The sequence below is a fragment of the Rattus rattus genome, chromosome 2, assembly GCF_011064425.1.
Source record: "Rattus rattus isolate New Zealand chromosome 2, Rrattus_CSIRO_v1, whole genome shotgun sequence".
NCBI lineage: Eukaryota > Metazoa > Chordata > Mammalia > Rodentia > Muridae > Rattus > Rattus rattus.
In genome coordinates, this window is record NC_046155.1 from 180,253,206 (window position 1) to 180,276,417 (window position 23,212).

General features: G+C 38.3%; 1 protein-coding gene across 2 annotated transcripts in view; it reads left to right on the forward strand.

The window, feature by feature from the left end:
• Positions 1-349: 349 nt before the first annotated feature.
• The window catches only part of Nlrp9 (NLR family pyrin domain containing 9), a 38,388-nt gene continuing 15,525 nt past the window's right edge, over positions 350-23,212 (forward strand). Inside the window, exons 1-4 of one of the 2 annotated variants that reach the window (XM_032896299.1) lie at positions 350-620; positions 8,083-9,661; positions 13,842-14,006; positions 14,964-15,128. In XM_032896299.1, coding sequence (XP_032752190.1) covers positions 350-620; positions 8,083-9,661; positions 13,842-14,006; positions 14,964-15,128 — 2,180 coding nt within the window. The remainder of the gene's footprint in view (positions 621-8,082; positions 9,662-13,841; positions 14,007-14,963; positions 15,129-23,212) is intronic. The other variant, XM_032896300.1, reaches the window with a different exon arrangement.

A 23,212-nucleotide genomic window follows, 5' to 3' on the forward strand; every position in this document is an offset into this window, starting at 1 on the left:
GGGTTTCTCTGTGCAGCCCTGGCTGTCCTGGATCTCTCTCTGTAGACCAGGCTGGCTTCAAACTCAGTGATTTCTGACTGCTTCTGATTGCTCTGAGTGCAGGGATTGAAGGGGGTGTGCCACTGGTGTCTAGTGAATTCATATGAATCAATTTAACACATTATTCATATAAATTATAGTGAAAGGGTGAAGGATAAATCCACATATATCTGAAAGATAGAATAATATATCAATACCTTTGAACCTTTTGAAGTTGAGATTTGACTCTCATCTAATTATTCCTCAGGTATCACTTATGTCTTTATTTTGAAGATTTATCAAGCTCTGTAATCTGAGACAACTGTCCAAGATGGTGGACACATCTGGATATGGCTTGCTGAAGCATCTGCGAAAACTGAGTGACAGGGAGTTCTGGAGCTTTAAAGAGCTTCTCAGGAAAGAGCCAGAGAAATTTAAGCTCAAACCAATATCCTGGATGAAAATTGAGAATGCTTCCAAAGAAGAACTGGTAATGCTATTGAACACACATTATCCAAAACAGGCATGGGATATGGCATTGAGCCTGTTTCTACAGGTCAATCGGGAAGACCTCTCAATCATGGCTCAGAAAAAGAGGAGATGTAAGTGAGAATGGAGAGAAAGGGACACGTGGGGAAATGTTGGCTACCAGTTTTGGCTGCTGGCAGGGTGTGGAGCAGTGTGGAAACAAGAACAGTGAACAGAAGGAAGGATTAGACAGGGGAAGTCAATTATTTCCTGAGAGACAGGACAGAGAGGAAGCACATCTTGGAATGGCTTCTCCTACTCTGACAATCTCTTTCTATTGAAGGCTTGTTTGTGCATAAAATCGTTTCCTCAGAAATTTTATTCACTGATTACAGAGCATTTAAAGATATATTTTTTTCTAAAGTCTTCCTTGATTACATGAGAATATTGAAAGAGGAACAAAGAATGTGAGCATCAATTTTAGGGAAAGTAAAAATTAACATTGTAATAAAATCAATAAACTCAATATCTTCTTCCTTAAGATTGGTTCTGTAAAGACTTAAAGTTATAGAAATGCTAGACAGGGCGACTCTATTTGAATTTGATTCTCTTTCAGTTTGGTACAGAATTAATAGATCTAATGTTATTCCTTCTAGAAACTTGTTACACCAAACTTGGTTTTCTACAAAAGTTCAATCTTCTGACACTTATTTAGTTCTTCCTTTCCTTCCTCTATATTTCTTTTATTTTTCGCATAAGCCCATTGCCATTTTTCTTTGATTCTTAAAATATTGTGTAGCCCCTTGCTTAAAGGGAATCTTTCAGAAAAGTACTGGTCTGGTAAGTCAGGAAGGCATGCAGTTCAGTGACCCACAATACCTTCCTCTGTGTCTCTGTTGTGAACCCCTGTTTCCATATGATTCCTAACTTTAGTACAACTCTGTAAGGAACAAATGGACATCAAGATTCCTAAAACTGCTCACTTTTGCCTTCAGGAAGTTACCAAGGTGTGTTATTAAATGTATGATCAAAATCTCTTCCTATTTATACAAGTTCTTTATTTCTGAAGCTGAACATAAAAAACCTAGAAGTTCCATTACAGTTTGTCAGCTTCTAGATTTCCCTAAGTTTTTCTTCTTTAGTAATTTTCTCAAATCCTCTGATTCATACTTACTAAAAACACTTGTTAATTATCTAAATGTTTATTTAGGTAACAGGTTCTTAAGAACAACTCAATTTTCTGTTATAACTGTTTAATTCAGGGAATTTTCGTTAATTTCATTCTTGTTTGCACCAGCATTTTGTTATCACAGTTCTAGTTTTAAGAGGGTGTGGCCTTTAACAGTGAGACATACAAGTATAGCAAAGGGTATGTAGCAAATTTGCACTAAGGGCAACGGAGGGACAGCTCAGGTGGTTCAAGCACTGGAACTTTGTCAAACAGTATCTTTAGGACACTTGGTAAGTTAAGGACAGGGTAAGTTAGCCAAATAGGAGCTTCTATTCTAAACTCTGTGTTCTCCCTATATTACATCCTGACTGCAATTCCCTCTCCCTCCATTCTCTGATTTCCCCCCTCCCTTCTCACACATATCTGCTGCTCCTGCATTTATCTTCAGAAAAGAGCAGGCTTCCCAAGGATATCAAACGGAACATGCTTACAAGTTACAATAAGACTAGGCACACACCCTCATATAGGACTGGATGGGGTGAGCCAGCAGGAGGGAAAGTGTCCCAAAAGCATGTGAAAGAGTCAGATATGCCAACTCTGACTCTTAGGGATCTCACAAAATCACCAAGCTGACAACTGTAATATGAAGGTGATGTCATCATTGAGTGTCTGGATATTTGAGATAGGTTGAAAAAGTCAATGAGTACTATATACAGATCACCATTTACCTGGGATGACAGAGGATTTCCTAATGCACATGTCAAGAAAAGAATACAGGATCGATTGTAACTAATAAAGCAGATTCTAATATTAATATTGTTTTCTCTAGCTAGCCAAGAAAATCATTCTTTTATCAGCTTTTTAAAAATTGCATTAAAAACAACAAATACATTCCTCCCCCTCTCTCCCTCTATTTCCTCTCTTTCTTTTTCAATCTTTGAGAATGCTTCACTGTGTAAGTCAGACTTGACTTGAACTTATGATTTCCTGCTTTTACTTCTTAAGTTCTGTGTTCTCAGATACCCAGTGCCAGACTCAGCTGCAATGGAGTTCTATCATATACTCACCCATCCTTTGCATAGAAACATTACCTTTGTGTCCTCTGAATTCCTCAAGACAGTAGAGAAAGATCCAAATTCGCAATATTAGAATATCTCCAGGTGTGAAGCTCATCAAAATCCTTCTGGAGGGAGTATTTTTACCAACAAATCACTTCACATTTCAGAGGCATCTAAACTATCTCCATGTCCCAATTTGTCTATATTTCCTACATCCTTTGACAGAATTAAATTATGGTTTAACCTATGTTGTAAATGACAGAAGTGTCCATCAAAAGTCTTCAGCAAAACCACATGCTTGGTTTGGCTAGTCCTTAATTATATGACTTACTGGCTAGTCAGCAGCAGCAAGATAATCAGTGTCACTAAATTGGTCTCCTCATGGGGATAAGAATATCTGCTATTTAGTAAAGACCATGTAGACATGTACATATAAGATATTAATAATAACTGGACATGGTCATTGTATCACTTACCTTTCTGTTGCTGAGATAAAACACCATGGCCAAGAACAACTCATGGAAGAATTTTATTTTGGATTATGATTCCAAAGTAACATCCATTATGGAGAGAGGCTTGACAACAGACAGGCATAGTGATAGAGCAGGGAGCTAAAAATCACACCTCAGCTGCAAGCATGAAGCAAAGAGAGTGAACTGGAAGTTTGGTGAGGCTGTAAAAGTTTAATGCCTTGCTGGTATGGAATTACTTATTTCCTGTGCTTCCTTGGATTTAGTTATCCTCCTTAGGTTGGAGTTTTCCTCCTAGTTTTTCTCTGTAGGACGAATTTGTGGATAAATATTGTTTTAATTTGGATTTTTCTTAAAATATCTTGTTTTTCCATCTATGGTGATTAAAACTTTTGCTGGGTATAGTAGTCTAGGTTGACACCTGCAGGTTTTTTAGAGGTTGCAAGATATCTGTCCCAGCCCTTCTAACTTTGAGAGTCTCTCTTGAGAAGTTTGTGTAATTCTGATAGGTCTGCCTTTGTATGCTACCCCCTGCTGCTTTTAATATTGTTTTTCTCTTCTGAATTTTGTGTTTTGATTATTATGTGCCAGGGGAATTTTCTTTTCTAGTTGGTGTGATTTTCAGGCTAATTGAAGTTCTATAGGTTTCTTGTATGTTTACAGGCATCTCTTTCTCTAGATTGGGAATCTTTTCTTCTATGATTTTGTTCAGAATATTTTCTGGGCCTTGTACCTAGAATTCTGCTCCTTCTTCTATTCTTATAATTCATAGGTTAGGTCTTTACATGGTATTCCAGATTTCCTGGATGTTTTATGTCAGGAAGTTTTTAGATTTAACATTTCTCTGACTGATGTATCATTTTTTTCTGTTATATTGTCTACATCTGAGATTCTTTCTTCCATCTCCTGTATTCTGTTGGTGATGCTTGCAGCTGCCGTTCTTGTTCTTTTCCCTATTTTTCCATCTCCAGGATCTCCTCAGTTTGTTTTTACTTTATTGCTTCTATTTCCACTATTAACTCTTGCACAATCTTATTTATATCTGGACGATTTGGGTCCTGGATGTTCTTGCTCTAGTAGATATTGGGAAGGAAGTGAACCTTGATAGACTTGGTGTGGCAGCCTTCTGATGCTATCCTTGGAATATATGGTTCCAGATATGCAGTTCTTTATGGTTCAATAGCCACAAATCTGATGAAGGTGGGTGGAGAGGTGGCAGGAAAATTGAGTTCCCCCTGGGATAGAAGCCTGCACAGGGAACCTTGGCTTGGCCCAAAGGGTTCAGAGATATGAGATGATAGGAGTAAGGGAAGCTTACATGTATGGCTCAGGATCTTAAGGTCTTAGAAAAGTCTTGACTGCTGAGAGGTAGCAGGAGAATATATGTCTCCCTGGAATAGCACTCTGCTATGCCAGGTCTAATGAAGGTGGGGGAGAGGTGACAAGAGAATGGATGTCTCATTCCCTCCCAGTCACCCCCTTCCACAATCCTACCTCCATCCCCCCTTCCCTTAGCCTCTGAGATGGTGGGTCCCCCATGGGTATTCCCACACTCTGACACATAAAGTCTCTGTCAGAGTAGGCAAATCCTCTCCCACTGAGGCCATAGAAGGTAGCACAGCCTTAAGAACATATCCCACAGGACAGGCAACAGCTTTTGGGATAGTCTCACTCCAGTTTCAGGGAACCCACATGAAGCGTAAGCTGCAAATATGCTACATATGTGCAGAAAGGCCTAATTCCAGCCTCTGTGTGCTCTTTGGTTGGTGGTTCTGTCTCTGAGAACCTCAAGGGTCCAGGATAGTTGATTCTGTTGATCTTCCTGTGGAATTCCTATCCCCTTCAAAATTACAATCCTTTCCCCTGCTCTTCCATAAGAGTGTCCAGTTTCCATGCACCGTTTGGCTATTCATGTCTGCATATGTCTGAGTCAGTTACTGAGTAGAACCTCTCAGAAGACATTCATGCTAAATTCCTATCTGCAAGCATAAGAGTGTCATTAATACTGTCATGGATTGGTGCTTGTTGAGGTGATGGGTCTGTAGTTGGGCTGAATATTGCTTGGCCATTCCCTTAGTCTCTACTCCATTCCCCAAACCTGTGCTTCCAAACCACCATAGCTATGCATTCTAGCTCTTCCTAGTGCTTCTTGGCTGTAAAGGTAGTTTGAGTTCAGTGGGCATTCTGGGATACAAAAGACACTGTCTCTAAAAACAGAAAAGAAAAGAGAAACTGGGTTAAAGCTGAACAAACTTTAGCTAATGTCAGCTTAAATTTTTCTTCTCTTTAGACTACTACACTAGGAGTGCTTACAGGATGGGAGACACTTATTGATCCAGGGATCTGGAGCCATTCCTACTAACTTGATAGGATATTTCGTTGCCTAGCTATACATAGGGATGTAATGATACACTTTTATTAACCATTCAATTGATATTTACATCTTTATCCTTATTTAAGAAGTAAAATTACACACATGGCAACTTCTACTCAATTAAAAGCAAGGCTATATAAACCTCAGAGCCATGACAACAGAAGCAGATAGTATATTCTCTTAGGTTGGCTGGGTTAAGTGTCTGTCCTCTATGGACATGTGTAAGCTTTTCATCCAAAAACAAGACTTCCCAGCCATGGTAATATCAATGTTTCAGAATATACAAGTTTTTCTTTGGAAAGGTGTCTTGACTGCTGAGAGACATTATCAGTTTGGGTTTTTATCCCCACCAGATAACAGGATTCCCCCTTTTAGTGATGAAACTTTAAAATACAGCTGATGTCTATTGTCTGCTTAGAGAGAGGCAGAGACAGAGACAGAGAGGCACAGAGTGGGGACCACAAATAGAGATGGAACAAAAAGAGAAATTTCTTAAATTAAGCACAGGCTTGGTTTGGTAGAAATAATCTAGACCTTAAAGTTTCAACTTAAGCAAAAGTAAAACCTAACCCAATTCTGGTATTTATTCATCTATCCAAATACACTAAGTCACATACATAACCTCTTAACATATAATTTTTGCATTTATTACTTTTAACTTTATTTATAATTATATTTATGTATGTATGTGTGTCAGCATGTGGTTGTGTACCATGAGTTGTAGGTTTCTTGAGTTCAGGGGTCTTAGATCCCCTGGAGCTGTAGCTTCAGGCATTTATGGATCATTATATGGGTACTGGGAACTTAATTCAGGTCCTCTGCTAAAGTACTTTTTACCTGTGAGCTACTTCTCCAACCCACATTTATAAATTTACATATTTGTGTGGGTATATAGTTGAGTGCATGTGGAGATCAGAGGACAACTTATTGGAGTTGCATGTTGACCCACTGTGCCCCTATCCATTAAAACATATTTGCAGCCCAACACCAATATTTTATTATGTGGAAATATAGGACAACTTTTTTTCAGAATACAACAAAAATGTGATAGATTTAAAATTCCATGCAAGTACCAATTTTCTGTTTTGAAAAAGATATTTTTAGCTATATGGGTGTTTTGCTTGCACAGATGACTATGCTCCACCTACAAGCAATGCCTGTGATGGCCAGAAGAGGGCAGGAATCCATGGAGCTGAACTTAACAGACAGTTGTCAGTGGAAATGTCTGTGCTGGGAACTGAGACCAGGTCCTATGGGAGAATAGCAAGTTCTCTGAATTTGCTGAACATCTCTAATACACTAATCACTGACGCAATTCCAGTAATCTCAGGGAAGATGGGTAGTCTCCTGCCCTCCAAAAGCCTGGTATCAGAAGAAACTCCTGAAAAAAAATCTCCAAGTTTGTTACTGTTCACGTGCCAGCTGCATGCTTATTCTTCCATAAATAACCAGAGAAACACTTTCTCTTAAACTTCTTTGACTGAGAACATTGAGCCAAATACATTAAATAACATATCTAGAACTATGAGATGCATACAATTTAACCGAGGACAACCTGACACCCTGATCAGAATTCTTACCCATAGACTTGAAACCCTATGACCCCCAAATCAGATTCACTGCATTCTTACCTGAAGTAAATCTTGCTGTGACTTATAATTATAAACATGTTTATCAAATTGAAAAATTATTAGTAGAATGATTCTTAAATGACTCACTAAAGATAGGAAAGTTTTAGACTGAATAGCAACATTCTGAGTCCTAACTCATAAAAATAATTTACAAATGAAGTACTTATGGATTTCTCCTGGGGAGGTACCATGCTCTTTGCAAATTTGTAATGCAACAAATACCTGGAATTCATGTTTTACAGTAGCTGTTGCTCAAAGGTGAGTTACCTGTTTGGTCCGAATGCTTTTATAGGCAATATGTCAAATATATTATAACCCCAGGTATTGGGAAACAACCAACTGAGGATGTGGGTTTTAGGACCCATGTTGGATACCAAGAAGGTATGGGCTAGCTAGGTTAATTTTCTATGTGAGTTAAAGTGTGTAAGAGCAGAAGTATTCTAGAGAAGGTAAATATAAAATGCATGGCATTATAGATTGTTTAGAAAGAGAAGGGCCCCTACATATGGGACACAGTATTCATACACTGCCTTTAGCTGTGAGTCCCCACTTATTTCACAAGCATGAAAAAGTTGCATACAATATTGTTCTCTATCTAGAGGTATGGGCATAGAAATAACTGTTTGATTGGTTAGTATTAGGGCTGGACCCTAACTATGCAATACTTGTGGTGTCATAAGAAAGGAAAACGTACATCAAGTGCAGGTGAAGAAAATGGGAAGTTGTTGCAGAGGAAGAGGTAGGTAGCTCTCTACCCTTTCTTTGCTCCTCAGGACCTTGCTGGTTATGCAGATGTATAGGTCATTCATTAGACACGTATTTAAGAAATACTGCAATTCATTCTTGGAATTTTATTCCTAATTGTTCTGTATTCTGATTTCATCCCACTCAGATAAACAAACTAAATATAAAAAGTTTATGAAGACTACATTTCAAAGCATATGGACATTGGAGAGCAACATTTGTATACCTGATAGAAGCTACCATTTAATTGTAGAACACCAGTACAGAAAACTGCAGAACATATTTGATTCTGAATCAGAGCCAGTCACTGCAGTTGTAACAGGTCCAACAGGAGAAGGAAAAACCGTTTTCTTGAGAAAAGCAATGTTGGATTGGGCATCAGGAATTTTATGGCAGAACCGGTTTCAATATGTTTTCTTTTTCTCTGTCCTCTCACTTAACAATACCACAGAGTTAAGCTTAGCTGAGCTTATCTCAAGTAAGTTACCTGAGTCTTCAGAGACACTGAATGACATTTTATCTGATCCAAAGAAAATCTTGTTTATCCTGGATGGATTTGATTACCTGAAATTTGACTTGGAACTCAGGACAAACTTGTGTAATGACTGGAGGAAGATATTGCCAACACAAATCATCTTGAGTAGTTTAGTACAGAAAATAATGCTCCCAGAATCCTCTTTGCTTCTTGAATTAGGACATATAAGTTTACCAAAAATCTTCCCTTTGCTGCAGTATCCAAGGGACATAACTATCCGAGGATTCTCTGAGCGGTGTCTAAAGACCTATTTTATATCCTTCTTCAATACTGAAAAAGGCATAGAAGTCTTTGAGAATTTGAAGTCTAATCAAATGCTCAAATTATGCAGCAATCCTTATCTATGCTGGATGTTCTGTAGTTGTTTAAAGTGGCAGTTTGACAGGGAAGAGGAAGCGTACTTTCAGGCTAAAACAGATTCGGTCTTCTTCACAAGCTTTATGGTTAGTGCATACAAATCAGCATATGCCAGTAATCCACCTAAACAAAACAGAGCCCAATTAAAGACCCTGTGTACCTTGGCTGTAGAAGGAATGTGGAAACAGTTGTTTGTTTTTGACTCTGAAGATCTCAGGAGGAATGGGATATCTGAATCAGATAAGGCAGTGTGGCTGAGAATGAAATTTCTCCAGAATCATGATAACCACATTGTGTTTTATCATCCTACACTACAGTTATACTTTGCTTCCATGTTCTATTTCCTCAAACAAGACAAAGACACGCATGTCCCAGTCATTGGAAGCATACCTCAACTCCTAAGAAAAATGTATGCTCGTGACCACACACAATGGCTCCAGATAGGGATTTTTTTGTTTGGACTCGCCACTGAGCAAGTTGCCTCCTTGCTCAAACCATACTTTGGCTTTATACAGCACAGAGATGTAAGACAGGAAGTCATTAGATACCTTAAGAGTCTCAGTCAACGAGAGTGCTGTGAGAAATTGGAAAGACCCCAGAATTTGTTTGCCTGTCTACGTGACAACAAGGAGGAAAAATTTGTAAGAGAAGTGGTAGATCTATTTGAAGAAATTACTGTTGATATTACTAATTCACATGTATTGTCAATAATTGCAAACCATCTTCAGAAATCCTCCAAATTAAAGAAACTTCACCTGCATATACAAAAGAGAGTTTTTATAGAAACTCATGACCCAGAATATAGTGACTCAGAAACCTTTACACAGGACAAAAAGTAAGTACGTTTCTAAGTCTTGTCTACTGTTCTTCACATCTGTATTACTGTCCACAGCAATATTTTATAAATGTGTCCATGCTGTATTCATGCAAATATATGATGAAGCCAGAAAAAGATGTGGAATGTCTTTCTCTATTTTTCTCTGCCTTAATTCCTTGGTATAGTCTCTCACCATCTTAATGCAAATTGACCAGGAAGATAATAGGATCTACCCATTCCATCTTCTTTTTTATTGGATTTTTTTTATTTATACTTCAAATGTTATTCCCTTTCCAGTCTCTGGTCCATATATCCCCTATCCGATCCCCCCTTCCCCTTCTTCTGTGAGGGTATTCCCCCATTGAAACACACACCCCTTTGTGCCTCCCTACCCTGATATTCCCCTACACTGAAGGGTCCAGCCTTGGCAGGACCAAGGGCTTCTCCCATTGGTACTGATCAAAGCCATCCTCTGCTTCATATATGCAGCTAGAGTCAAAGGATGTCCATGTGTAGTCCCTGGAAGCTCTGGTTGATTGGTATTGTTGTTCCTATGGGGTTGCAAATCCCTTCAGCTCCCTCAATCCTTTCTCTAACTCCTCTAACAGGGACCCAATTCTCAGTTCAATGCTTGGCTGAGAGCATTTGCCTCTGTATTTGTCATGCTCTCACAGAGCCTCTCAGAAGACATCTATATCAGGCTTCTGTCAGAATTCACTTCTTGACATCAGCAATATGGTCTGGGTTTGGTAGCTGTATGTATATAGGCTGGTTCCCCAGGTGGGGCAGGCTCTGGATGGCCATTCCTTCAGTCTCTGCTCCAAACTTTGTCTCCATATCTCCTCCTATGAATATTTTTGTTCTCCCTTCTAAGAAGGACTGAAGCATCCACACTTTGGTCATCTTTCTTCTTGAGCTTCATGTGGTCTATGGATTGTATCTTGGGTAATCTGAGCTTTTGGATTAATAGCCACTTATCAGTGAGTACATACCATTTGTTTTTTCATGATTGAGTTACCTCACTCAAGATGACATTTGCTAGTTTCATCCATTTATAGTTGCATTTCATGAAGTCATTGCTTTTGATAGCTGAGTAGTACTCCATTGTGCAGATACACCACATTTTCTGTATCCATTCCTCTGTTGAAGGGCATCTGGGTTCTTTCCAGCTTCTGGCTATAATAAATAAGGCTGCTATGAACATAGTGGAGCATGTGTCTTTTCTGTATGTTGGAGCATCTTTTGGGTATATGCCCAGGAGAGGTATAACTTGGTCCTCAGGTAGTGCAATTTTCTGAGGAACCTCCAGACTGATTTCCATAAAGGTTGTACCAGTCTGCAATCACACCAACAATGGAGGAGTGTTACTCTTTCTCCACATCCTCGCCAGCATCTGCTGTTACCTGAGTTTTTGATGTTAGCCATTCTCACTGGTATGAGGTATAATCTCAGGGTTGTTTTGATTTGTACTTTCCTGATAACTAAGGATGTTAAATATTTCTTTAGGTTCTTCTCAGCCATTCTATATTCCTCAGCTTAGAATTATTTGTTTAGCCCTGTACCCCTTTCTAACAGGGTTATTTGATTCTCTGGAATCTAACTTCTTGAGTTCTTTGTATATATTGGATATTATACCACTATTAGTAAAGATCTTTTCCCAATCTGTTGGTTGCCATTTTGTCCTAATGACAGTGTCTTTTGCCTTATATAAGCTTTGAAAATTTATGTGGTTCCATTTATCAATTCTTGATCTTAAAGCATAAACCATTGGTGTTCTGTTCAGGAAATTTTCCACAGTGGCCATGTGTTCCAGGCTCTTTCCCGCTTTTTCTTCTATTAGTTTCAGTGTATCTGGTTTTATGAGGAGGTCATTGATCCACTTGCCCTTAAGGCTTTGTTCAGGGCAGTAAGAATGAATTGATTTGCATATTTCTACATGCTGATCTCCAATTGAACCAGCACCATTTGTTGAAAATGTTATCTTTTTTCCATTGTATGGTTTTAGTTCCTTTGTCAAAGATCAAGTGGCCTTAGGTATGTGGGTTCATTTCTGGGTCTTCAATTCTGAAATATCTGTATAAGAACTTTAAGTCTCTGAAGAAAGAAATCGAAGACCTCAGAAGATGGAAAGATCTCCCATGCTCATGGATTGTCAGGATCAATATAGTAAAAACGGCCATTTTGCCAAAAGCAATCTACAGATTCAATGCAATCCCCATCAAAATCCCGACTCAGTTCTTCATAGAGATAGAAAGAGCAATTTGCAACTTCATTTGAAATAACAAAAAAACCCAAGATAGCAAAAACTATTCTCAACAATAAAAGAACTTCTGGGGAAACACCATCCCTGACCTCAAGCTGTATTACAGAGCAATAGTGATAAAAACTGTATGGTATTGGTACAGAGACAAGAAGGTAGATTAATGGAATAAAATTGTTTCCATCTTCTAATGCTGTGCCAACAGCAACAGCCTCATGCAACGAGGTCTATCTTTTTATGTCAGTACTATGGATCTGAAAACAGATTCTCTTTCTTGCGCAACAAATACTATGCATAATCTTTATTCCTCTTTCCAGCATGGTAAAGTTCTTACATGTCTTGGCTTGATTGTTTAGACAGCATACTAGGCTTTCTGTTGGGTTTTCACACTGCCCTTTGAAGCTTTATGGCTCCAAACAGCTATTTCTTGACTCCATTCATACAAAGAAATTTGCCACAGGGCCAGTGTGAGGTGGAAATGTGAGCAACTTCATTTCAGTATTTAATGCTTGTCTTCATCCATAGCATGTTTAGAGTGTCCTGGTGATGACATTAAGTTACTGGTTATATTAAATTCCTGCAGTTGACATGCCTCACATTGAATTAAGGTTGCTAGCTCATACTTTGTTTTTCAAATGTGTAAATCTTTTACTGGACATACTAAGTAATTCCCTCAAGATTCCCAAATGTCTACCCTAATTCACATAGAAATCATGTTTTGTCACTAAAAAAAAGAGGCACTAGAGAACCCAGTAAAGTTAAATGCCTTCAACAGAGAATTACAGATAGTAATAGTGAATCCCCAAGAGAGGTTCAATTTTAGTTTCTCTCATTTTAAGCCATGCCTCTTTATTTTAATTTTTTCATGGCATTGATTTGTAATGTCATTCATATATATATATATATATATAATTCTAATATATATATAATATATATTATAATATAATGTATATAATATATATTATAATATAATATATATATTAGAATTAAATATATATTCTAACCAATGGAATATATGTATGTATATTCCATTCTGATTACTCTCACTTTCTATTCAGTTGTTTCCCTTCTATTTCATCACCCAACTTCTTTACAAGTTTCTTCCTCAAATTGACATTTTTTTTTCTCAGCTATGGAGTTTAACTAGGGTTAAACTTGGTGTGTCCAACGGTTTAGAATTGAGCATTAGACCCTGGTGGGCTCACTTGTGGGAACAAAGTTGAAGATGACTACTCTTCCCTCTAGAAGCCATTGGTTAAGCTGGAAGGGGGTAGATCTGTGTCACCCTCTCTCCATTTTATTATTGATTGTATCAGGCCTGGTCTTTTATAGGAAAATTAAGGCATCCATAGCTGCTGTGGGTCAAGACTTCAATGTCTATACCATGACCTGAGGATGGCATTTTGTATTGCACAGTGCTCTCTCTCTCTCCTCCTCCTCCTCCTCCTCCTCCTCCTCTCTCTCTCTCTCTCTCCCCTCTCTTCACCACTCCTTGATTCTCCTTTCCTTGCCTCTCCTCACCCTTTTCCTCTCCTGTTCTTTCTTTTTTAAAAAGGTATATTTATTTTTATTTAATGTATATGAGTATTTTGCCTGTATATATGTCTATGTGCTTTGTAAAAAATAGTGCCTGTGCAGCCCAGAAAAGGCCATTCAGTACAGATTCCCTGTACTGAAGTTACAAATGGCTATGACCTTCCACGTGGATTCTGGGAATCAAACTTGTGGCCTTTGCAAGGTGTCTTAACCTCTTAAACATTTTCTGCTCCAGGATCACTTTCTTAATCACTATGCTATGTTTATCTATTTTGTGTAAACATCTCCCAGTTTCAAGGGTAACTGCCAGATTTGAGGTGATTGGGATTGATCTGCCTATTTTTGGAATGTCTTTAATTTAGTTTAAACTTTAAAGAATAATGATGTGTTATCTCATTGCAGAAATGCAGCTGAATATTGGAAGAAGTTATGTCATGTTTTTGTCAACTTACATGTGTTGGATCTGGACAGCTGTAATTTCAACAAACAGGTCATAGAGGAACTCTGTAATGTGCTGTCTCCATCACCTAAGATACCTCTGATGGCTTTTAAGCTCGAAAGCTTGTTGTAAGTTTATAGTCACCCATCCTTTACATAGATAGAAGAAATTCCTCTCTCCCTTCTGGAGAAAACCAAAGCATGAATAAATGCAGAACTAAAGTCCAAAAATAGTAAATATAATATTACCCAAGAGTCACATATTTGAAGTTTTCTGTGTCACATAGATACACACACACACACACACACACACACACACACACACACACACCACAAATCATATTTATGTATAGTTTACAAGCCTATACATGAAGAGAGAGAGAGAGAGAGAGAGAGAGAGAGAGCGCATACACGCACCAAAATAGCAATCAACAGGAATTGACTACAATGAATGTTAATCCATTTTTAAATTATTTTTAGTTGTGAATATGTATGTGTGCATCTGAATTTGGTTCTTTGGGTTTAGAGTTATAAGCAGTTGTGAGCTTCCTGACAATGTATACTGGGAAGTCAACTCTGTTCTTTGCAAGAGCAGAATATGCTCTAAACCACTGATTCATCTGTCCATCCCAATGGTAATCTCTAAGTCAACATGATGATATCTATTTGTTATCATGAGGAAACATAGCCTGAAATAAGTCTGCTTACATTTTCCTCACCCTGAAAAAGGAATGAATACAAAAAAAATCTAATTTTTTTAAAAGTCTGGAACCTATTCTATGACCATTATAGATTGTGATGTCATAAAAATATCAATACTTAATAAGCAGGTGGTGTTGGCACATCCTTTAATTTCAACAGTAGGGAATTATACAAATGTAGAAAATGCAACAAAGGGGAAAGATCTGAGTAACTTGAACCTTAGTGCTTCTCTAGTATCTGGAGATAGCCTGTGAGAGTTTGAGGTAACCAGGATGCCCAAACAACCACAGCCTGTAAGACAAATATGAGAAAGTCTATATGCAAGTTGATCAGCCATGTACCCACACATTCTAATATCATGTGACATTTGGTCTCATTCTGCAGGTGTTCATTCATGACTAACTTTGGAGATGGTTCACTATTTCACACCCTTCTTCAGCTACCTCACCTGAAACACCTAAACCTGTATGGCACCAACCTCTCCAACAGTAGAATTGAGAATCTGTGCTCTGCTCTGAGACGCTCAGCATGCAAAGTAGAGGAACTACTGTAAGTTGATGCATCTTCCACACTCAGGGGTTTCTTTACAGTATTGTTTATAAGTGTGGGATCAATTTTAAGAGTCAATTTAAAACGATGTTATAATACTAGTTTCTCAGAAGGCTGGGATAGGCAAATTGCCAATTGAAGGTCTGCTTGGTCTATACAATATTAAGTTCAATGCCAGCCTGAACAATTTGGCACATCCTTGTCTGCAATTAGAAAGTCAATTATATTTCTTCCTTTTTCTTTTGTTGGTTATTTTATTTATTTACATTCCAAATGTTTTCTCCCTTCCCGGATTCGCCTCCGCAAACCCCCATCACATCCACCCTCTCCTTTGCCTCTGTGAAGGTGCTCCCCCACCCCCTAACCATTCCCTCCTCACTGCTCTAGCATCCCCTTATGCTGGGATCTCAAACCTACACAGGACCAAGGGCCTCCCCTCCCACTGATTCCAGAAAAGGCGGTCCTCTACTACATATATATCTGGACCATCTGGAGATGGTCACTATAGGTTCTATGTTGGGTAGTTCAGCTAATGTTATCCCGGGGTCCTGGGAGCCTCTTGCTTTCCTAGCATCTGAGACTTTCTAGTGAATACCCCCAGTTCCCCATCCACCACTGCTATATGTTTCTGTTCAATTTCTGGACTTCTTTTCTGTCTCTTCCTGTATCTGATTGTGCCTCCCCCTCCCCCCTTCTCTGTACCTCCCATAATTATGTTGTTCTCTCTTCTAAGTAGAATTGAAGCATCCACACTTTGGTCTTCCATATTCTTAAGCTTCATATGGTCTGTGAGTTATATCATGGGTATTCTGAGCTAATATCCACTTATCAGTAAGTACACAGCATGCTTTTCAGTTTGGGTTACCTCATTCAGGATGATATGTTCTACTTCCATCCATTTGCCTGTGAATTTCATGAAGTCATTGTTTTTAATAGCTAATAGTACTCCATTGTATAAATGGACTACATTTCATTTTCTGTATATATTCTTCTGTTGAGGGACATCTAGGCTATTTCCAACTTCTGGGTATTTTAAATAAGGGTTCTATGAACATAGTGGAGATGTGTTCTTGTTACCTGTTGGAGCATCTTTAGGGTATTTGCCCAGGAGGGGTATAGTTGGATCTTCAGGTAGAACTATTTCCAATTTTCTGAGGAACCTCCAGAATGATTTCCGGAGTGGTTATACCAGCTTAAAATCCCACCAACAATGAAGGACTATTCCTCTTTCCCTGCATCCTTGCCAGCATTTACTGCCACCTGAGTTTTTTTATCTTATCCATTCTGACAAGTGTGAGGTGGAATCTCAGGGTTGTTTTGACTTGCATTTCCCTGATGACTAAGGACACTGAACATTTCTTTAAGTGCTTCTCAGCCATTTAAGACTCCTTAGTTAAGAGTTCTTTGTTTACCTATGTACTCCACATTTAATAGGGTTATTTGGTTCTCTGGAATCTAATTTCTTGAGATCTTTGTACATATTGGATATTATTAGCTCTCCATCAGATACAGGGTTGATAAAGATCTTTTCCAAATCTGTAGGTTGCTGTTTTGTCCTATTAACAGTTTACTTTGCCTTACAGAAGCTTTTTTAATTTTATGAGATCCAATTTGTGAATAGTTGATCTTACAGCCTGAGCCATTGAAGTTATGTTCAGGAAATTCTCCCTTGTGCCAATATGTTCAAGGCTCTTTCCCACCTTCTTTTCAACTAGATTCAATGTATCTGGTTTTATGTGGAGGTCCTTGATGCACTTAGACTTGAGTGTTGTACAAAGAGATAAGAATGGACCAATTTGGGTTGGGGATTTGGCTCAGTGGTAGAGCGCTTGCCTAGCAACCGCAAGGCCCTGGGTTCGGTCCCCAGCTCTGAAAAAAAAAAAAAAGAAAAAAGAAAAAAAGAAAAAAAAAGAAGGGAAAAAAAAGAATGGACCAATTTGCATTCTTCTACAGAAAGCCAAATTATTTTTAAAGAATATGAATACACTGTTGCTCTCTTCAGACAAACTAGAAGAGGGCATTGGATCTCATTACAGATGGCTGTAATCCACCATATGGCTCCTGGGAATTAAACTCAGGTCCCTTGGAAGAATAATCAATGTTCTTAACCACTGAACAATCTCTCTAGCCCCCTCTCCCTTTTTTAAAAGATTTCTTTCAGCCAGGGCTCTTTTTCTTTTTTTTTTATTGAATATATTTCTTTATTTACATTTCAAATGTCATTCCCTTTCCCGGTTTCCTGTCCATAAAACCCCATCCCCTCCTCCTCCCCCATAAGGGTGTTCCCCGATGCATACCCCCTTACCACCACCACCCTGACATTCCCCTGCACTGGGGGTTCTACCTTGACAGGACAAAGGGCTTCTTCTTCCACTGGTACCCAACAAGGCCATCCTCTGCTACATATGCATTTGGAGCCATGGGTCAGTCCATGTATAGTCTTTGGGTAGTGGTTTAGTCCCTGGAAGCTCTGGTTGGTTAGCATTGTTGTTCTTATGGGGTTGCAAGCCCATTCAGCTCTTTCAATCCTTTCTCTAATTCCTGCAACCAGGGTCTTCTTCTCAGTTCAGGGGTTCGCTGCTAACATTCGCCTCTATATTTGAAATGCTCTGCTTGGGTCTCTCAGGAAAGAGTTATATCAGGTTCCTATCAGCATGCACTTCTTAGCTTCAACAATCTTATCTAGTTTTGGTGGGTGTATATATATGTGCCACATGTGGGGCCTGCTCTGAACGGTGATTACTTCAGTCTCTGCTCTAAATTTTCCCTCAATACACCCTCCTATGGGTATTTTTGTTCCCCCTTTTAAGGAGTACTGAAGCATCCGCATTTTGGCCATCCTTCTGGAGCTACAGGTAGTCTGTGGATTGCATCTTGGGTAATTCGAGCTTTGGGCAAATATCCACTTATGAGTGAGTGCACACCATGTGTGTTTTTCTGTGATGGGGTTACCTCACTCAGGATGATAGTTTCTAATTCAATCCATTTGACTATGAATTTCATGAAGTCATTGTTTTTGATAGCTGAGTAATATTCCATTGTGTACATGTACCATATTTTCTGAATCCATTCCTCTGTTGAAGGGCATCTGGGTTCTTTCCAGCTACTGGCTATAATAAATAAGGCTGCTATGAACATAGTGGAGCATGTGTCTTTGTTGTATATTGGAATATCTTTTGGGTATATGCCCAAGAGAGGTATAGCTGGATCCTCAGGTAGTGGAATGTCCAATTTTCTGAGGAACCTACAGACTGATTTCCAGAGTGGTTGTACAAGTTTGCAATTCCACGAACAATGGAAGAATGTTCCTCTTTCTCCACATCCTGGCCAACATCTGCTGTCACCTGAGTTTTTTATCTTAGCCATTCTGACTGGTGTAAGGTGGAATCTCAGGGTTGTTTTGATTTGCATTTCCCTGATGACTAAGGATGTTGAACATATCTTTAGGTGTTTCTTAGTCATTTGGCATTCCTCAGCTGAGAATTCATTGTTTAGCTCTGTACCCCATTTTTAATGGGGTCATTTGGCTCTCTGAAGTCTAACTTCTTGAGTTCTTTGTATATTTTGGATATAAACCCTCTATCAGATGAAGGATTGGTAAAGATCTTTTCCCAATCTGTTGGTTGCCATTTTGTCCTAATGACAGTGTCCTTTGCCTTACAGAAGCTTTGCAGTTTTGTGAGATCCCATTTGTTGATTCTTGATCTTAGAGCATAAGCCATTGGTGCTTTATTCAGGAAGTTTTTCCCAGTACCCATGTGTTTGAGACTCTTCCCCACTTTTTCTTCTATTACTTTGAGTGTATCTTGTTTGATGTGGAGGTGCTATAGATCCACTTGGACTTAATCTTTGTAAAGTGCAATAAGAATAGACCTATTTGCATTCCTCTTCATGCAGACCTCCAGGTGAAACAACACCTGTTGAAATGATATCTTTTTCCCATTGGATGGTTTTACCTCCATTGTCAAACATCAAGTGACCATAGGTGTGTAGGCTCATTTCTGAGTCTTCAATTCTATTCCTCTGATCTATCTGCCTGTCTCTGTACCAATAACATACAGTTTTGTCACTACTGTTCTGTAATACTGGTTGAGGTCAGGGAAGATGATTTCCCCAAGAAGTTCTTTTATTGTTGAAGATAGCTTTTGCTATCCTGGACTTTTTGTTATTCCAAATGAATTTGCAAATTGCTCTTTCAATCTCTATGAAGAATTAAGTTGGAATTTTGATAAGGATTGTATTGAATCTGTAGATTGCTTTTGTCAAAATGGCCATCTTTACTATATTAAACCTGCTAATCCATGAGCATGGGAGATATTTCGATCTTTTGAGATCTTCTTCAATTTCTTTCTTCAGAAACTTGAAGTTCTTGCCATACAGATCTTTCAGTTGCTTGGTTAAAGTCACACTGAAGTATTTTATATTATTTGGGACTATCATGAAGGGTGTCATTTCTCTTATTTCTTTCTCAGCCTGTTTGTCCTTTGAGTAGAGGAAGATTTGTTTGAGTTAATTTTATACCCAAGCAATTTGCTGAAGTTGTTATTCAGGTTTAGAAGTTCTCTGGTGTAACTTTTGGAGTCACTTAAGTATACTATCATATCATCTGCAAATAGTGATATTTTGACTTCTTCCTTTCCAATTTGTATCCCTTAGAACTCCAATGGTTGTCTGATTGCTTTGACTAAGACTTTGAATACTATGTAGAATAAATATGGGGAGAGTGGGCAGGCTTGTCTAGACCCTGATTTTAGTGGGACTGTTTCAAGTTCCTCTCCATTTAGTTTAATGTTAGCTACTGGTTAGCTGTATATTGCTTTTACTATGGATATGTATTGGCCTTGAATTCCTGATCTTTCTAGGACTTTTATCATGAAGGGGTGTTGAATTTTGTCAAATGCTTTCTCAGCATCTAATGAACTAATCATGTGGTTTTTAATCTTTGAGTTTGTTTATATAGTGGATTACATTGATATTTTCCATATATTGGACCATCCCTGCATCCCTGGGATGAAGCCTACTTGATCATGATGGATGATTGTTTTGATGTGTCCTTGGACTCAGTTTGCAAGAACTTTACTGAATATCTTTGTGTCGGTATTCATAAGGGAAGTAGGTCTGAAGTTCTCTTTCTTTGTTGGGTCTTTTGTGTGGTTTAGGTATAAGAGTAATTGTGGTTTCATAGAAGGAATTTGGTAGTGCTCTGTCTGTTTGTATTTTGTGGAATAGTTTGGATCATATTGGTGTGAGGTCTTCTATGAAGGTCTGATAGAATTCTGCACTAAACCCATCTAGTCCTGTGCTCTTTTTGGTTGGGAGACTTTTTATAACTGCTTCTATTTCTTTAGGAGTTGTGGGGTTGTTTAGATGGTTTATCTGTTCCTGATTTAACTTTGGTACCTGGTATTAGTCTACAAAATTGTCCATTTCCTGTAGATTTTCCAGTTTTGTTGAATATAGGGTTTTGTAGTAGGATCTTATTATTTTGTGTTCTTTCAGATTCTGTTGTTATGTCTTTCTTTTAATTTCTGATTTTGTTAATTTGGATACACTCTCTGTACCCTCTAGTTAGTCTGGCTAAGGGTTAATCTATCTTGTTGATTTTCTCAAAGAACCAACTCCTGGTTTTGTGGATTTTTTTTGTATAGTCCTTTTTGTTTCTACTTGGTTGATTTCAGCCCTGAGTTTGATTATTTCCTGCATTCTACTCCTCTTGGGTGTATTTGTTTCTTTTTGTTCTAGAGCTTTTAGGTGTGCTGTCAAGCTGTTGATGTATGCTTTCTCCTGTTTCTTTCTGCAGACACTCAAAGATATGAGTTTTCCTCTTAGCACTGATTTCATTGTGTCCCACAAGTTTGGGTATGTTGTATCTTCATTTTCATTAAATTCTAATAAGTCTTTAATTTCTTTCTTTATTTCTTCCCTGACCAAATTGTCATTGAGTAGAGTGTTGTTCAACTTCCATGTATATGTGGGCGTTCTGTCATTATTGTTGTTATTAAAGACCAGCCTTAGTCTGTGGTGACCTGATCCTGTATCTGTTGAAGCCTGTTTTGTGACAGATTATCTGGTCCATTCTGGAGAAAGTACCATGAGGTGTTCAGAAAAAGGTATATGCTTTTGTTTTAGAATTGAATATTCTATAAATATCTGCTAAATCCATTTGGTTCATGACTTCTGTTAGTTTCACTGTGTCTCTGTTTAATTTCTGTTTCCATGATCTGTCCATTGATGAGAGTGGGGTGTTGAAATCTCCTATTATTATTGTGTGAGGTGCAATGTGTAATTTGAGCTTTAGTAAGGTTTCTTTTATGAATGTAGGTGCCCTTGCATTTGGAGCACATATATTTAGGACTGAGAGTTCATCTTGGTGGATTTTTCTTTTGATAAATATGTAGTTTCCTTCCTTATCTTTTTTGATGACTTTTTGTTGAAAGTCAATTTTATTCAATATTAGAATGGCTACTCCAGCTTGCTTCTTTGAACCATTTGCTTGGAAAGTTGTTTTCCAGCCTTTTACTCTGAGGTAGTGTCTGTCTTTGTCTGTGAAGTGTGTTTCCTGTATGCAGCAAAATGTTGGGTCCTCTTTAAATATCCAGTGTGTTAGTCTATGTCTTTTTTATTGGGGAATTGAGTTCATTGATGTTGAGAGATATTAAGTACTAGTGATTGTTGCTTGCTGTTATTTTTGTATTTAGAAGTGGAATTATGTTTGTGTGTGTCTCTTTTGGTTTCATTGCAAGGAGATTACTTTTTTACTTTTCCTATGGTATAGTTTCCCTCCTTGTGTTGGAGTTTTTCATCTATCATCCTTTGTAGGTCCAGTTTGTAGAAAAATACTGTATAAATTTGGTTTTGTCATAGAATATCCTGGTTTCTCCATCTATGTTAACTGAGGCTTTTGCTGGATATAGTAGCTTGGGCTGGCATTTGTGTTCTCTTAGGGTCTGTATGACATCTGCCCAGGGTCTTCTGGCTTTCATCATCTCTGGTGAGAAGTCTGGTGTAATTCTTATATGTCTGCCTTTATATGTCACTTATCCTTTTCCCCTTACTGCTTTTAATGTTCTTTCTTTGTTTTGTTCATTTGGTGTTTTGACTATTATGTGACAGGAGATGATTTCTGGTACAATCTCTTTGGAGTTCTATATGTTTCTTTTATGTTTATGGGCATCTCTTTCTTTAGGTTAATGAAGTTTTCTTTTATAATTTTTGAAGATATTTACTGGCCCTTTAAATTGGGAGTCTTCACTCTCTTCTATACCTATTATCCTTAGGTTTGATCTTCTCCTTGTGTCCTGGATTTCCTGTATGTTTTGGGCTAGGAGCTTTTTGCATTTTACATTATCTTTCACAGTTGGGTCAATGTTTTCTATGGTATCTTCTGCCCCTGAGATTCTCTCTTTATACCTCTTATATTCTGTTTGTGATGCTTGCATCTATGACTCCTGATCTCTTCCCTTCGTTTTCTATTCCCAGAGTTGTCTCATTTTGTGCTTTCTTTATTGTTTCTGTTTCCATTTTTAAATCCTGGATGGTTTTGTTCAATTTCTTCTCCTGTTTGGTTGTGTTTTCCTGTAATTATTTAACAGATATTTGTATTTCCTCTTTAAGGGCTTCTAGGTTTTTTTTTATCTTTATTAACTTGAGTATTTCTTTTTTTTTTTTTTATCTTTATTAACTTGAGTATTTCTTATTTACATTTCGATTGTTATTCCCCTTCCCTGTTTCCAGGCCAACATCCCCCTACTCCCTCCCCCTCTCCTTCTATTTGGGCTTCCCCTCCCCATCCTCCCCCCATTACCACCATCCCCCCAACAATCCCGTTCACTAGGGGTTCAGTCTTGGCAGGACCAAAGGCTTCCCCTTCCACTGGTGCTCTTACTAGGATATTCATTGCTACCTATGAGGTTGGAGACCAGGATCAGTCCATGTATAGTCTTTGGGTAGTGGCTTAGTCCCTGGAAGCTCTGGTTGCTTGGCATTGTTGTTCATATGGGGTCTCAAGCACCTTCAAGCTCTTCCAGTCCTTTCTGTGATTCCTTCAACGGGGGTCCCATTCTCAGTTTAGTGGTTTGCTGCTG